General features: G+C 41.6%; 1 protein-coding gene across 1 annotated transcript in view; it reads left to right on the top strand.

Moving 5' to 3' along the window:
* Positions 1 to 2,348: 2,348 nt before the first annotated feature.
* Positions 2,349 to 14,183, top strand: part of tex264a (testis expressed 264, ER-phagy receptor a) — a 73,639-nt gene continuing 61,804 nt past the window's right edge. The window contains exon 1 of the mRNA XM_069678334.1: positions 2,349 to 2,878. Coding sequence (XP_069534435.1) covers positions 2,621 to 2,878 — 258 coding nt within the window. The 5' untranslated portion in view covers positions 2,349 to 2,620. The remainder of the gene's footprint in view (positions 2,879 to 14,183) is intronic.

The raw sequence follows: 14,183 nt of genomic DNA, 5'->3' as shown, positions 1-14,183 counted from the left end.
TTTGCCTCTGGCTTGTTTTTCAGTATTAAACATAAAAGAATTGAGGCATGAGTAATTTATTTAAAAATTATTACCACATGCATACTCTCTAAAAGATAATTATAGACAACCTATCACCTACCAGCTGTGATACAGAAAAACTATACAAAATAATTAAAGCTCCTTTAAGGATTTTTTTGCTGATTATGAAACAGACTGAAATTAATTCTGATAAATAATCCAGACTATCAGCGACAAGATTGATTATTTCAATATAGTTGTTTTTAACCACTGGTGGGGTGTAGGTGTTAGACGAAGCAATTAACTGCATGCTGCCTTTGTATACATTTGCCAGGGCAAACATTTAAAGTGAGTGATTCATATGACTGTTAAAGAAAGCAGGATGAGATTTGTTAAAAAACACAACTTTAGCATGTACAGGACAAATTCAGCAAAGAGATAAGAGGTACGGCTTTGTCCACAGGGGGCGCCAAAATCAACACAAACTGAAAGTTCCTCACGGAAGCTTTGAACTATTTTATAACACTAATAGTCTATCCCATGTTACATGTGTGATAAATGGAAGGTTTCTCAAAATTCAAGCTTTTCCTCTTATTGTTTTTAACATAACTACGCTTTTACAATGGAGAACATGATTGATTCAAAGTGTTCACTTTGTGGCATGTTTAGACTCTGACATTTTTAAAGTGTGCTTTCAGATCAGGCAGAAAACTAATAAAGCTTGATCACGACAGTACACAGATAAAACACTGAGATCTTTGTTCCCTTAAAAACCCCTTAAGAGGAACAGCACTGACCTGCCAGCTTTAAGTGAAGGAGAACAATCTCTTAGACATGGACCTGTTTGTGTACATATTAAAACAGGTACTTGAAAGATGATTTGAACTCTTTTTCACAAAAGCCAACATTCATAAAACATGAAATTTAGGTTTCCATTACATAAAAGTGAAGAAAATTTTATTCAAGTCTGCAGTAACTTCAGGAAACTCCTATTTATAGTAACAATCTTATACAAGCACTGAAATTCATGTTACATCTCTCTATGACCTTTCCTGGGGGTTAAAGAATCGGTCTGATTATTGCGGTGTACTAAGAGTTTTTATTGTAGTCATTTATGAAGTCATAAGTAGCCTCATGGTCTGTAGGGCACAGAGACATCCTCTATAGACTAGAAATGTCGCTCATTATCTAACACCAGTGAAATGTTCTATTCCTTGAATCATAAAATACTTAAACATCTATGCATAATGTAATAACTGCAATGTAAGGTGAAAGCTTTTTCCATTTGTAATGTATTAAAGGGTGATGATGTTGTAACTGGCCAATATGTAATTTCTGAACGAATGAAGTAAGTTTTACATCACTCTTACAGACTCTTGTCATAGATCTCACTTTCCACTGCATTTTACAGTTAACACTCTGGGGTTTTTTTACATGAAAAATTATGACACACTATATAAGATCTCATTGGGTCAGAGCTGGTAGCAGAGCTCAATCATATTTAAAAACTAACTCAGGCCCTTGGCCCAGTGCTCAATACAAGTAGTCAAGCAGACCTGTGAGGACAGTACTGTATAATGCAGTGATATGGTGGCAGCTGTGTTTCTCCCCCCTGGTGGTCTGAAATTGATAAATGCAGCTTTAATTTTTTTAAGTTAGGCTTATTTAGTGGCAGAACTGACAGCAAAGTGAAAGTGAAACGTATTGTAGCATGCCAAACCTGTTTGTTTTGATTTGAAACATGTATTACACTACTGACTCTGTACTTGCTCTGGGCTTACAAATCTGTCCTTGCACACTAAAACAAACTGTCTTTGGCTCAAATGTGTTTTCCCATTTCGCTTCATATTTAGTCCTAAATGTGTCACCATAGTTAGGTTAACATGACGACAGGACCTAGCAATGCTGGCTGAAAAAAAAACCTTGAAAGTTTGGCAAATCAGTCCCTAAAAACAGCACAAAAACTGTCTGGCAGCACTGATATTTTTTAGATACGTCGTTCACACCACTTACAGATCTCAGACATCAGTGAAAGAACAAAACTTTTCAATGAAAATAGATAAAATCTATGATTTTTTGTTACCGAACTCTGTTCACGTCACAGCCTCTTGGGTTAAACCATGACAATGAAAATAGGGGGTAACTTTGCCTTTTATGGGTGTGCTACTGTCTGTAGCTAAGGTTTGTGTTTGAATAATACAACAGTCATATTTATCGACTGTTATCTTCAATATGTAAATGTAATATTTTTACTATGTGAGTGATACGTAGTATATGTATAGTATATCGTATATGTATAGTAGCTGGATTTTAGAATCCTCCCCCCCTTTGTTTGCGACAGTGGTCTATCCGGGAAGCATGTTACACTGTTTGGGGAAATACCACAAACAAACTGTCTTTCTTTTTAACTTGAACGAGCGTTTCCTCTTTCGTGCCAGGTTTTTTCCACTGTGAACCACAAATTTAACTCCGTTTCTTGGATAGTCACGTCTTTTGTGTTCTCGTCTGAATCTGCCGGAGCACAGCGTCGGTCTATGTGACCCGGAGGAGGACGTTTAGGCTTGACAGATTTTTGCAAACTGCTTTGCCTGCAGCTGTAACGATACCGCTTTGAGTAACCATGTCTGATTTAATCCTGGTGCTCCTGTTAGTCGTGCTCCTGGTGTGTTTGGTTGTGACAGTGGGGGCTTTTCTGGTGTATTCGGGTCTCCTGTCGGACGTGATTATAAAGACTGGGCCACCTCCTATCAGAAATGTTACCATTGCTTATAAATTCAAAGAGGGATCATACAAGGACTGCGGTGCAGCCTACACAGAGACCTGCAGCATTGGGCCAAAGCTGAGCACCATCAGTGTCTTCTACGATGACCCCAAGCAGGTGAGACCCCATGTTAATCTACCTACAGTTCACTGCACTTTACCTGTACACATGACCTTATGGCATAACCACAAAACATCAGGTACGTCGCCCCCTGATAAGATGTTACAGTTAGTGAGATATGCATAGTTTGACCTGAAAAGTGTCTTAAAGGTCACGTAACTATTACAGGAGGCATAACGCATTTTATACTTTCTTTTGCACCATTCCAATGAATAATGAGATGTGGTTGTTTATGTAGTGCACTTAGCAACTAAGCACACTTTGGGATTTAAAGGGGTAATGTCACATTCACTATTCCCCAGAGCCCAACGTGACATCTTTGAGGTGGTTTCCTTTGTCTAGCTAACATACTTTACCAGAATGTATGACTGTGTTATAAAGAAGAGTAGCATTACATATAGAAGAAAGAACCCAGCTAAAGTTTCGCAGCTTTGCAGTAAACTTGACCAAAAATACCTAAATGATTATCACAAGTGTTGCTGACTAATTTCCTTTCCATCAAGTAATCACTAAACTTTGATTGAGTTTCTAATGTGATTGTCTATCTCCTTAAGAAAAGTCTGGATTGAATGTCTTAGAGATATGACATGAGAGTGTGCTGTAGAGAATAAGTAGATGTAATTTAGTTTAATTCAGCATGTATAGCCCAAGGGGTTAACTGCACAAGCAGCCCATTGAAGGAGCAGAGCCTGAATGATGAAACCAGTGAGCTGTTCAATGCCACGTTGCACTGTTGATATTTTTTCCCCTCTCATGTGGTGTTGCAGGGCGCTTGTGCAATGTCTGCCACTGACTCGAGGATGGCGACCCAGATGGGCAAACACAGCCTCTTCACATGTGTCTGAGGAGAGCTGATGTAAATGTGAAATTATCTAAATAATTATGACCAACTGTCACATTGCAGACTGGAGGCAGGCAATGAATCTCTCTTTGTCACTGTGATCTGAAGCTGTGCAAATGGCTCTTCCTCATCTGAGATCCGCGGGTGCTTTCAGCTTTAATGTCCCATTCAGCAGCTCATCACGAGTTGTGTTTTTAGTCAACAAGAAATGTCTGCACAACAGCTGCTTGTTAGACGGCAATGTTTACTGTGTGCCCAGCTGATACGGGAAGAGCACACACACACACACACACACACACATGATGCAGCGTTTGATACAATCTCCCACAGGCAGAATAGCTAATTTTGTTGCCTGCCCTATGACTTAACAACAAAATTAACCGTGCAGTGTTTTGCCCTTGATTGACCTTTATTTTGTAAGTTCTGTTACCAAAGTAGTGCTAAGCTTGTTAAGGTTGGGTGATATAAACCACCTGACAAACAGAGAGGCTAAATAGAGGCTGTTGGCCAAAAAGTTCACAGTAACCTGGTCAGAGTAGTCGACATCTGGCATTGCCTCTATGGAGATAGTTCTTATGTGTTTGTTGGTTTCTGAGCTCATTTTCTTGCTGTGTTGCTGCGAGTTGCCAGCTGCTGAGCTAAATCATAATTTAGTAATCCATTATGGAATACAAAAAGTGGCACGCTAGCAGCACTTTGTGTTTGTCTTTCTGCTTACCTCTGCCAGTTTGTCTGTGGCATGCTGTCCAGGCTTTTAGTGGAAACCCTGACTGTGAGTCATACCAGCGGAAAGTTGTGGCAAGACGCTCATCGAGGAGCTTTTTTAAAACTTTTCTGCCGGTGTCAGTATTTATGGAGAGTCTGGATTTAAAGGGGGACAGGGGGTCTTGGACCTGGTTCTTTTCGGACACCATGTGAAGATGTATGGACCTCTGAGTTCCTCGGGGGGAGAATTACACTTGGAAATGAAAATATGATCATTAACTCAACCTATTAGCAGCCCAAGCTGTTAATGTTTAATCTCCCTTTGACTTTTGAAATGGCAGCAGTTAAAAGTTAGTTTGCCCAGAGGTTCAGAGAATAGGAGCTGAGTCAGACTCGTACTAAGACATTTCCTTTTGATTTTAAAGAGTGGGATGATTGTACCTTATAATAAACCCAATTTTATCTGATAATTTATCAATGAATTTGCAAAGCTGCAAGGGACTGTAATCAAAGCTGTTAGTTTGCTTTGTGTCATGAGTATTTGTTGGCTTTCTTTGTTTACCAAGAGTTTGATTAATCACCACCAAAGTAAACCAAAAATGTGACACATGCCATATGGCTGAACTAATTACTTAATAAAAAAAAAAATCATAGTCATCTAAGAGTACATTTGGGCTCACTCCTTATGAGAAGTGTTTAAGGGGTTTAGGAGGTCAACTCTCCCTTCTGCTTTTACACGATTTACAGTGGACTTTGTAACCTGCAGTGTTTAGACTTAGACATTCCATATAAACAGCAACTCAATCTACTCACTGTGCTGTTACAGCCTGAAGTCTTCAAAAGTAGTCAGTCATGTGTAAATATAATATATCATAATCAAACAAACTAGTTTGCTGGTAAAGAGGTGAAGGCTCATGCCGGCTAAAACGTTCATGTGGTTCAATCCCTGACTGTTACAGTCACATATCGAAGTGTCCTTGGGCAAGGCCGAACCCTGAATTGCTCCCAAAGGCATAACCATCGTGTATGGATGGGCAGAGATCTGATTAGGCCTTTGCCATCAGTGTGTGAGTGTGAAAGGGTGAAAATGATATGTAGTGTAAAAGCACTTTGAGTGGAAAAGCTCCATATAAGTATAGTCCATTTACAGTCCATTAAGTGTCACCTCATAGCTAGAAGGGTCCTGGTTCAAATGCCAGTTTGGAGTTTGCATGTTCTCCCTGTGCATGTGTGGGTTCCCTCAAGGTACTCCAGCTTCCGCCCACAGACCAAAGACATGCGCGTTAGAACCAGAATCAGAATCAGAGTAAGAATCTGGGTTTATTGCCAAGTAGGTTTACACATACAAGGAATTTGTTTTGGTGATTTTGGTGCAGAACAATTAACGCAGAACTATAATAAAAATAAGTTAAAGACTTAAATTGAATGAATAAATAAAAAATAGGCAATGATAATAAAAATCTAAAAAGCAATACGTGTAATACAATATATGCAGAGGGGAGGGTCTCAAAGAGACTGTGTCCGGGATGAGAGGGGTCGGCCACAATCTTACCTGCACGCCTCAGGGTCCTGGAGGTGTCCACGTCCTCAAGAGATGGCACATTGCAGCCAATCACCCTCTCTGCAGAGCGGATGATATGCTGCAGCATGCCCTTGTCCTTCGCATTGGCAGCAGCGTACCGGACAGTGATGGAGCAGGTGAGGATGGACTCAATGATGGCGGTGTAGAAGTGCACCATCATTTTCTTTGGCGTGTTGAACTTCTTCAGCAGGAAGTACATCCTCTGCTGTCCCTTTTTGATGAGGGAGCCGATGTTCAGCTCCCACTTGAGGTCCTGGTTAGGCTCATTGGTAACTCTAAAACTGGCTGTAGATGTGAATGTGAGCGTGAAAGGTTGTCTGTCTCTGTCTGTCAGCCCTGTGATTGACTGGCGATCAGTCCAGGGCGTACCCCGCCTCTCACCCAATGACAGCTGAGTGAGGCTCCAGCCCTCCTGCGACCCTCAACAGGATAGATAATTGATGTATACTTAGTGGGTTTAATTTTTCTACAGGGGTTCCAGCTGAATGTTAATGTAAATGATCGTGTAATTAATGTTATCTGACATGCATGATTGAAAACATAGGCAGGTTTGAATTCATGTTTGTGCACACCCGGTCATTGCCAGAATCACCTTCTGAAAGTGCAGCCTTGCAGAACGCTGTCAGATAAATGTAGCAGGTACAGTGTGTTTATAAACACCTTAAACTGATCCTAAGTGTATCCATGACGTCACTAAGATTAGCTTCATCTAAATTTAACCATCTATTCAGAAAGATTTTAAGCCTGTTTGTTAATGTTACACTATGGCCACTAGATGGCAGTGTGAGCATTGAAATTTAAAGGTAGGTGGGAGTTGGGTGCATCCTCAAAACCACATTGATCTTTATGCTTCATTTAAACCATTTCATAAGTGCTGTGACTCATCCACTTATAATTCACTCAGTCAAACATGAATTTCGTCACATTGAAATAAATTAGTATTTCAAGTGACTTTGTATTAAGCGGTCACTGTGACATTCCTCCTGTGTTTCTCACTCCTGGTTTGGATCCAGGGTATTGACGGATTTGAACAGTCATTTGCATTCACCTGCATTCAAGTGGTGATAAAGTCCCTGTTTAAAGACTACAATGAAAGCCAGCATTGAAAGCTAAATGCACCGACTGATCAAGTTCATGCAGATTATGGGAGGAGCTGTTATACTGACTTTTTCTGCTGTATATTTGTAACAGCTTTTTGTACAGTTGTTGAGCCTGTTGGATTTAGATGATGGCTGACTTTTCACCCAACCAATTATAACTTAATCAAGTTGCTTTTCTTCTTCTTTGCTTTTATTGCATACATCCTTTAGTGCAAGTTTGTGTTTACCTACTATTATTATTGATGTACTTTATCACCACAAAGGCCTGAGGGACTGAACAGTTTACCAGTTTGGCTCGCAGCGGTCAGTCAGCAGGAGACAGACCTGTAGCTCTAGAGGTTACACTTAAACCTCAGTAAACAATTCAAGGCACAGTCGCCTCCGGCTGTGCCGTATTAGAGCTTTGACACAAGTATTGAACAAATCCCAGACTGGATAAAGTACAGATGTAATCATTGAATTCTTGGTTTGCAGCCCCTTTGTTGTGTTGTTGTGTAAAAAAAAAAAAGCTGCCTGTCTGCGAGGAATCTCCAGAGATAAATTCATTAATAACAGCGGGCAGCAGTGGACGCTCAGAGGCCGGGGTGTGTGTTTGTGTGTGGGTGGGTGTTATGAAGAATAAACTACCAGAGAGAGAAGGAACTCAAAGATAAATGTCATTTCATCGCCTATGATAGATTGGATGGACCATTTATGAAGCGTTATGCTTTCTATGGTGGATCTGATCAAAGCCTGCCCACACTTTGTAGATGTACACAGCTGCCTCTGTCGCTGATAACATGATGTGTTTGTATCCAGGCTAAACCAGAGCTGCTGTTTGGTTCGTCCTCAGATCTGCTGAATTCCCACTTTGTTTTGGCTCTTGAAGCAAAACCCACTCGTGGCTCCCCATGACAAGCAGCAGAAAATGAAATGTCATGTGTGGACTCATATGGGAGTGGCAGTGAGAGATGAGGAGAGGTGTGTTACCGCCTTGGAAAGGGGCTCTAAATTGGTAGGAGTCTGACTCACCTTGAGAGCCTCGCAGTGCTCCAATTCATCAATCGGAATTTCAGATCAGAGCAGCGAGCATCGCCGCGCTCCCAGTCAAATTTATTAGCATTTTACCGCTGCTTGTCTGTCTGTCGACGGCATCCACATGAAAGGGGGGCTTCTGGCGAGGGGGTTGCTGCTTTTAAAGGTGGATATAAAATGAGATATAAATACGCTGATACTCTGAAGCCTGGTCCCACAGGTCTTCAAGTCAATATTATGCAAGATTGTGGACATGCCAGCTCTTCTCATAGTACAACCCTCCCATTAATGTTTATGGACATCCCTACAGTGAGGGGAGAAATGAGAGCGAAGCGATCCAGGCAGAATCTATTAAATGAGGAGCTGCTTTTTCATCCTGGAACACAAGTGTAGCAGGAGTGTATTTTTAACATGCAATTTTGATCCGTTCTCACAAACCGTGCTGAAGAAAAACATTAAAGCCGACATGTTACCATTAGTCAGTGAAACAAGATGGTGAAGAATGCCTCTAAATCTTCCGCGCCATCAATCCTGTGACATGTATTGGCTGTTCACCCTGTGTTATGATGCGCGGGATATTGGATTACACAGCCGAATATTTATCAGAGCTGTTCCCAGAGAGCGAGGAGATGAGGAAAGGGAGTTGAGGGAAGGAAGTGAGCCGACGCAAAGGAAGCAGGAGCCCATTCATATCTCCTATTAGAGAGGATTATCTCCCTGCTCTCTGACATCTGGCTGGAGGAGTGCCACGGTGTGTCCAGCTGGCCGAGGAGTGCTGAACCAGCCCAACGGCTGTGGCGAAGGAAAACTGTGTCCTGCCTCCAGCAGGCTGCTTATCCTTGCCAGTAATTATACATGCCAGAACTCCCAGGATGCCATGTGTAATTACCAGCTAAGTCTGAGAGCAGCCTAAAGGCGCAGAGATGCACTTGGTGAAGGAGAGAGAGTCAGAAAAAAAAAGATATCCACTGGCTCCTGACTCAAGGGGCCATTGGGGCCCATGCCTCATCAATGCAGTGGATACAGAATCTGATTTGGGTGCCCGAGGAGAAAGGACATATTGGTGTTTTAAACTTGAACTGTAGTTTGAATACGTCTTCATTTTTTATCCACAGTTATTACAAGCAATGGCATACTCAAGTGGATTCTAATTATATCTGTCAGTGCAACAATTTTGACTGTATATGGACATAGCCACTTACCAATTGGTTTGCCAACTGCCTTGTTGAAGTCTTAAGTTTGGCATATTGGCTGCCGCCATGTTGGTCTTCTGGAGCCAGAAGTTACCATATTTGGACTTGTGGGTGGAGCCGGAGAGCCCAAAGAAGCTACGAGAGCTTGTGGATTGAGCAAACTTGCCGCTAACTCGTCGGTGAAAGAGAGAGAGCTCATACTAGGTAACTTAAAAGAGCCGCTCTTCTCATGACTATGGCGCTGGAGCGTCCAGTTGGTAAAACAAACCATGCTGCATCCATATTATTTCTCTGCTATTTGCATGAAAAAAAGGCACCAACAACACAAACAGTCTAAGAGGTTAAGTTCAGCCTTAAAGGGATAGTTTGGATTTTTGGACACCAAGTTCCGGCGAGATGCCAGGGTCATGAAACCAAAAAGTTTCACCGTACAAAACCTCGCAGGCAATGGTGATCCATTCCCAACACACAATCATCATCCTAGGATTTCATATACTGCGCTGTTTTTTGGCACTATTTTCTCTCTTGAACAATCCAGTATCACTACGCCTGCGGCATGTCGATTTCTCAGGTGACGTGATCCATTAGCTGTTTCTAAGAGAACAGGCTGGAATTGGTAACTCGGGAGACGATGTCTGTTGTCACAGAGGACAATACATGTCAAAATGGTGCAAATTTGTGATTTTCCTGGCTGTAGTAATAAAAATATTCCATCGCACATATTTCATTGTTTTCCTGACACGGATCGTGCCCTTAGAGAACTTTGGCTTGTTAGACTGTTTGAACATAGGTATCAAGGCGATGAGGGTAAAAAGAACTTCTAGCAAGTATTTCATACAACTTGGTGTCCAAAAATCCGAACTATCCCTTTAATACAATTAATACAATTTAAATGTGTAAGTATTAAAATTCCGCCGTACAGTTGTCACGAATAGAGAAATCAGCTATAGTGAGCAAAACCATTTTCTGTACCAAGCTGAAATGAAGTACTTCTGCTGTAAAGTTGCCCATTTCAATATGAGACTATTGGGATTGACTCGCTCTGGAGCCAGCCTCAAGTGGCCACTCAAGGAACTGCAGTTTTTGGCACTTCTCACTGGCCTAACTCTCAGCCCTAAAGGTGGCTGCTTGAAATTGACCCACAAGTTTTCCTTTTTTAAATGTGTTTGCTTTAACTTTATTTCTCTGGGTAAGTCTACCCTCTTTAGTGCCATTGCTGCTCCATTAATTCAGCTGCAAACAGCCCATCACAGCATACCTGTGGTCCCAGTGCTGTGCAGCCCTATTAGTTTCAATTTCCCTCCCGGTGGCTTCGTCTCCGCCGCCTCGTCAGGGGGGCAAATGGCCTCCAATCAGCTGAGGCAGGTTATCGCTCTGACACACTGAGGCAATAGACAGCTCTTGTTGAGAGATAGCTTATCCTGTAGTCTTCTGTTCTTCTTGCTCCCTGTGTGTCAGGTTCTTCACTGGTTCGTGGAAGTGCCCTAAACACCATCTGTCTCTGTGCTCCAGATACAGAAAGAAAATGATTTTGTGTGAACCACTGAACAGAAAAAGGGAGCTTTCCAGTAAAGGCTTGTATTTATTCGATGCAACTGGACTGTGGACAACTTTCTTTTTTTTTGCCTCTTACGTGCACTTGACAAACTTGGTGTGTTCTTTCTTTATGAATGCATCATTTGCTGCTTGTCATGCTTCACTGCAGACGCTGATTTGACAGCGTAGAGGTCGAGAGAGGCTCCAGATTTGCAGATTTATTGACTTCAGTGCAGTGAAGGACTCTTGTACAATCACAGCCTCTGGGCTCCATTCTGGCATAATGGTAAACTCAGTTTGCCAACAAGAGCATGAAGGGCAAATGTGGTGTTTTGCTCTCAGGCTTGGTATTCTTCAACATTTTTTCAATTTCAATTTGATTTTTGGTGGTTAACCTGCAAACTACTGGGCAGCCTGTGAAAAATCTAATACTTTTTTTTTCCTTCTGGATACCAATTCCAATACCTATACCTGAGTATAAGCCGATACAGAGTAACCCTGTACATAATATTGGCGGAAAAACACTGAAAGCTGACATACGTTTTAGCCAATACGATTCCGTATTTCAGGTAGTATCAGAGGCTGATACAGATACTGATATCGGTATCGCTGGCTGATTCAGATTCTGATATTGGTATACCAACATTGGTATCGGTATCGGAGGATAAAACAGATACTGATATTGGTATACCAATATCGGTATCGGTATCGGAGGTCGAAACAGATACTTATATTGGTATACCGATATCGGTATCGGTATCAGAGGTCGAAACAGATACTTATATTGGTATACCAATATTGGTATCGGTATCGGAGGACAAAACCGATACTTATATTGGTATACCAATATTGGTAACGGTATCAGAGGACGAAACAGATACTTATATTGGTATACCAATATTGGTATCGGTATCGGAGGACAAAACCGATACTTATATTGGTATACCAATATTGGTAACGGTATCAGAGGACGAAACAGATACTTATATTGGTATACCAATATTGGTATCGGTATCGGAGGACGAAACGGATACTGATATTGGTATACTGATATTGATATTGATAGTGGAGGCCGAAACAGATACTCATATATCTGTATACTGACATTGGTATCAGTATCCGAGGCCGTTACAAATACTAATAACGGTATACCGATACTGGAATTGGTATCGGGTCAACTCCAAAGAGTAATGTATTATTTTGTATTCTGAGTTCTTGTTTTCTGCCCCACAGCGGTGCTGCCATGTTGCCATTTGATGGTTTATATTGTTCGTTTAAACAGAGAGCTGATGTCATCCTCTTTGAATGTTAATCGCTCCCACTCCGCTAATTTAGCTTCACACTTTGTCGATCAGTCACTCTGCAGTTGTGTTTTAATGAGCATGCTGATGGTCCTCTGCCAGGCAGAGCATAGTATGCTCATTATGGTCCTGTCTTTAAGTCACAGTAAAGCAGAGTATTGGCTTCTTGCCTTGTTGGTCCCTGTCGTCCCCAACCTGCTAACACTCCAGAAATGACCACTTGTAAATAGGACCAGCCCTCGGAGTGATGCATCCCAAGCTGTGATCGCCAGCAGGGAAGGAGATGCGGAGGCCAAGAGGGGGAAAGATGAAAAGAGTAAATCCTCATTACGTGTCTGCTAATAAAGAATTACCTCTGTCAGCCGTACCGTTTTATTGTTGGAGAGTCCTCATCCATCAAAAAGGGCCCTTGTAGCCTCAAGCAAAGAATTGCTTTTGAAATTACTTTCTCCCCCAACAGGTCCTTGGAGACCTGGATGAGGGGGATCAGGTAGAGATGGGAATGGCACCATTTGTGAGGGGAAGACATCTTCGAGTCCCCTGGGCAATGAGCTCCACCAAACTTGGCTGTATATGTCTTTTTTCTGATTTAATGAGCTTGCTTAGCATACAGAAATACAGCAAATGAGTGTTGGCTGCACATGAAATCAGCAGAGGCTTCGTCAGATGAAATTAAAAAATGTAAATCTTGCAGATAGCTTCACTTTGCATCCAATGGAGTTTACCAGTCGCTGCTGACTCAATTGGTTTTCTGTCGCTTGGCATGGAAACATAATATGTCAGTGTTCGGTTACAGAGGTAAAAGCTCCACCGTTTTCCCATTAACCAACTCTCTGCTTCTCACCACGGCCAATCAGAAGCCACGGTGGGCTTTCCACAGCTACCTGTGAGAAATCAAAACACAGCTTTGGCAGCAGCTGACTTTTAGAGCGCATCTATCCAACGTGGGCAGCATCTGAGAATTTCTACCTTTTTGTGGTGTTAGAATTTCAGACACAAACAAAACAACTTTGGTGGAGAAGACAAGACAAGTCAAGTACATGGAGCGGTGTTCTTCTATTTCTTAATTGCCTTCAGTCTCTGCGGTGTGTTATCAGAAGGGAAGCAGAGATGAGATGCAGGCAGGACGGTTGTTTGTTTTTTTGCCCCTGTGTGGGATGTGAATGATAGCTAGAGCCCTGAATGATATCATTAGTGAACTACTGGCTCGGCTAACACACTACAGTCAATCAGCGCGGAGCGCTTTAAAGATAAGGAGATGTAAGATATTGAAGCGAGACAGTGGGAGGACAGTTGTTCTCCCCTCTGTGTTTGAATGGTTATTGTTACGTCTTATCATAGAGCACCAGTGTTGACAGGGGGCAGCTCTGTGCAGGAAGCTTGTTGGCTTGTTGATGCATTCATGTAGGAAAGTGGGCCTTGCTGACAAACCCCCACAAATAGATTCAAATAGATGAGAATACATACAAAAAAATCAATTGTTAAAAAACTAAAATGTTTTTAAACACCTATATAATTTTGGCTAATGGGCTGGGGGATAATTCAGTATTAATATAGTGATTATATGAGGGGTATTGTTGAGGCATTGTTATATATAATTGTGTTGGCAGAATTGGTAATGAAAACAATCTAAAATCAAAATATCAATAATCAAGTTTACCAGTATTTAATGTGTAACATTGGGACAAAGTTAATTGAAATTTGATTATGTTCTATGCGGATTAGCATACATTTGACATACCATGTTGAATATAGATATCCAGAGCCATGCTAGCAAATTTGTGAGGCTGCAATTAGGCATGGTAGTATAGTAGGAGCTAAATGCTAACCTTGGCATGCTAACATAATCATAATAACAATGAAATGACATGAATATGATACTGAATATCAGCACACTGGGATTATCAACAGCACTCTGCCTGCGGCATTGTGCCTATGACTGAATCACTGCCATGCTAATATTCAGTATAATAGCACTCCCTCTCATGGGATATTTAAGCAATATCACACGAGAGGAAGTGATGTACTGA

This window comes from Semicossyphus pulcher, unplaced genomic scaffold (genome assembly GCF_022749685.1).
Source record: "Semicossyphus pulcher isolate SPU_LCO1_2020_fin unplaced genomic scaffold, fSemPul1.0.p SCAF_3, whole genome shotgun sequence".
NCBI lineage: Eukaryota > Metazoa > Chordata > Actinopteri > Labriformes > Labridae > Semicossyphus > Semicossyphus pulcher.
Note: the sequence above shows the minus strand (reverse complement) of the source record. Positions and strands in the feature narration are given on the sequence as shown.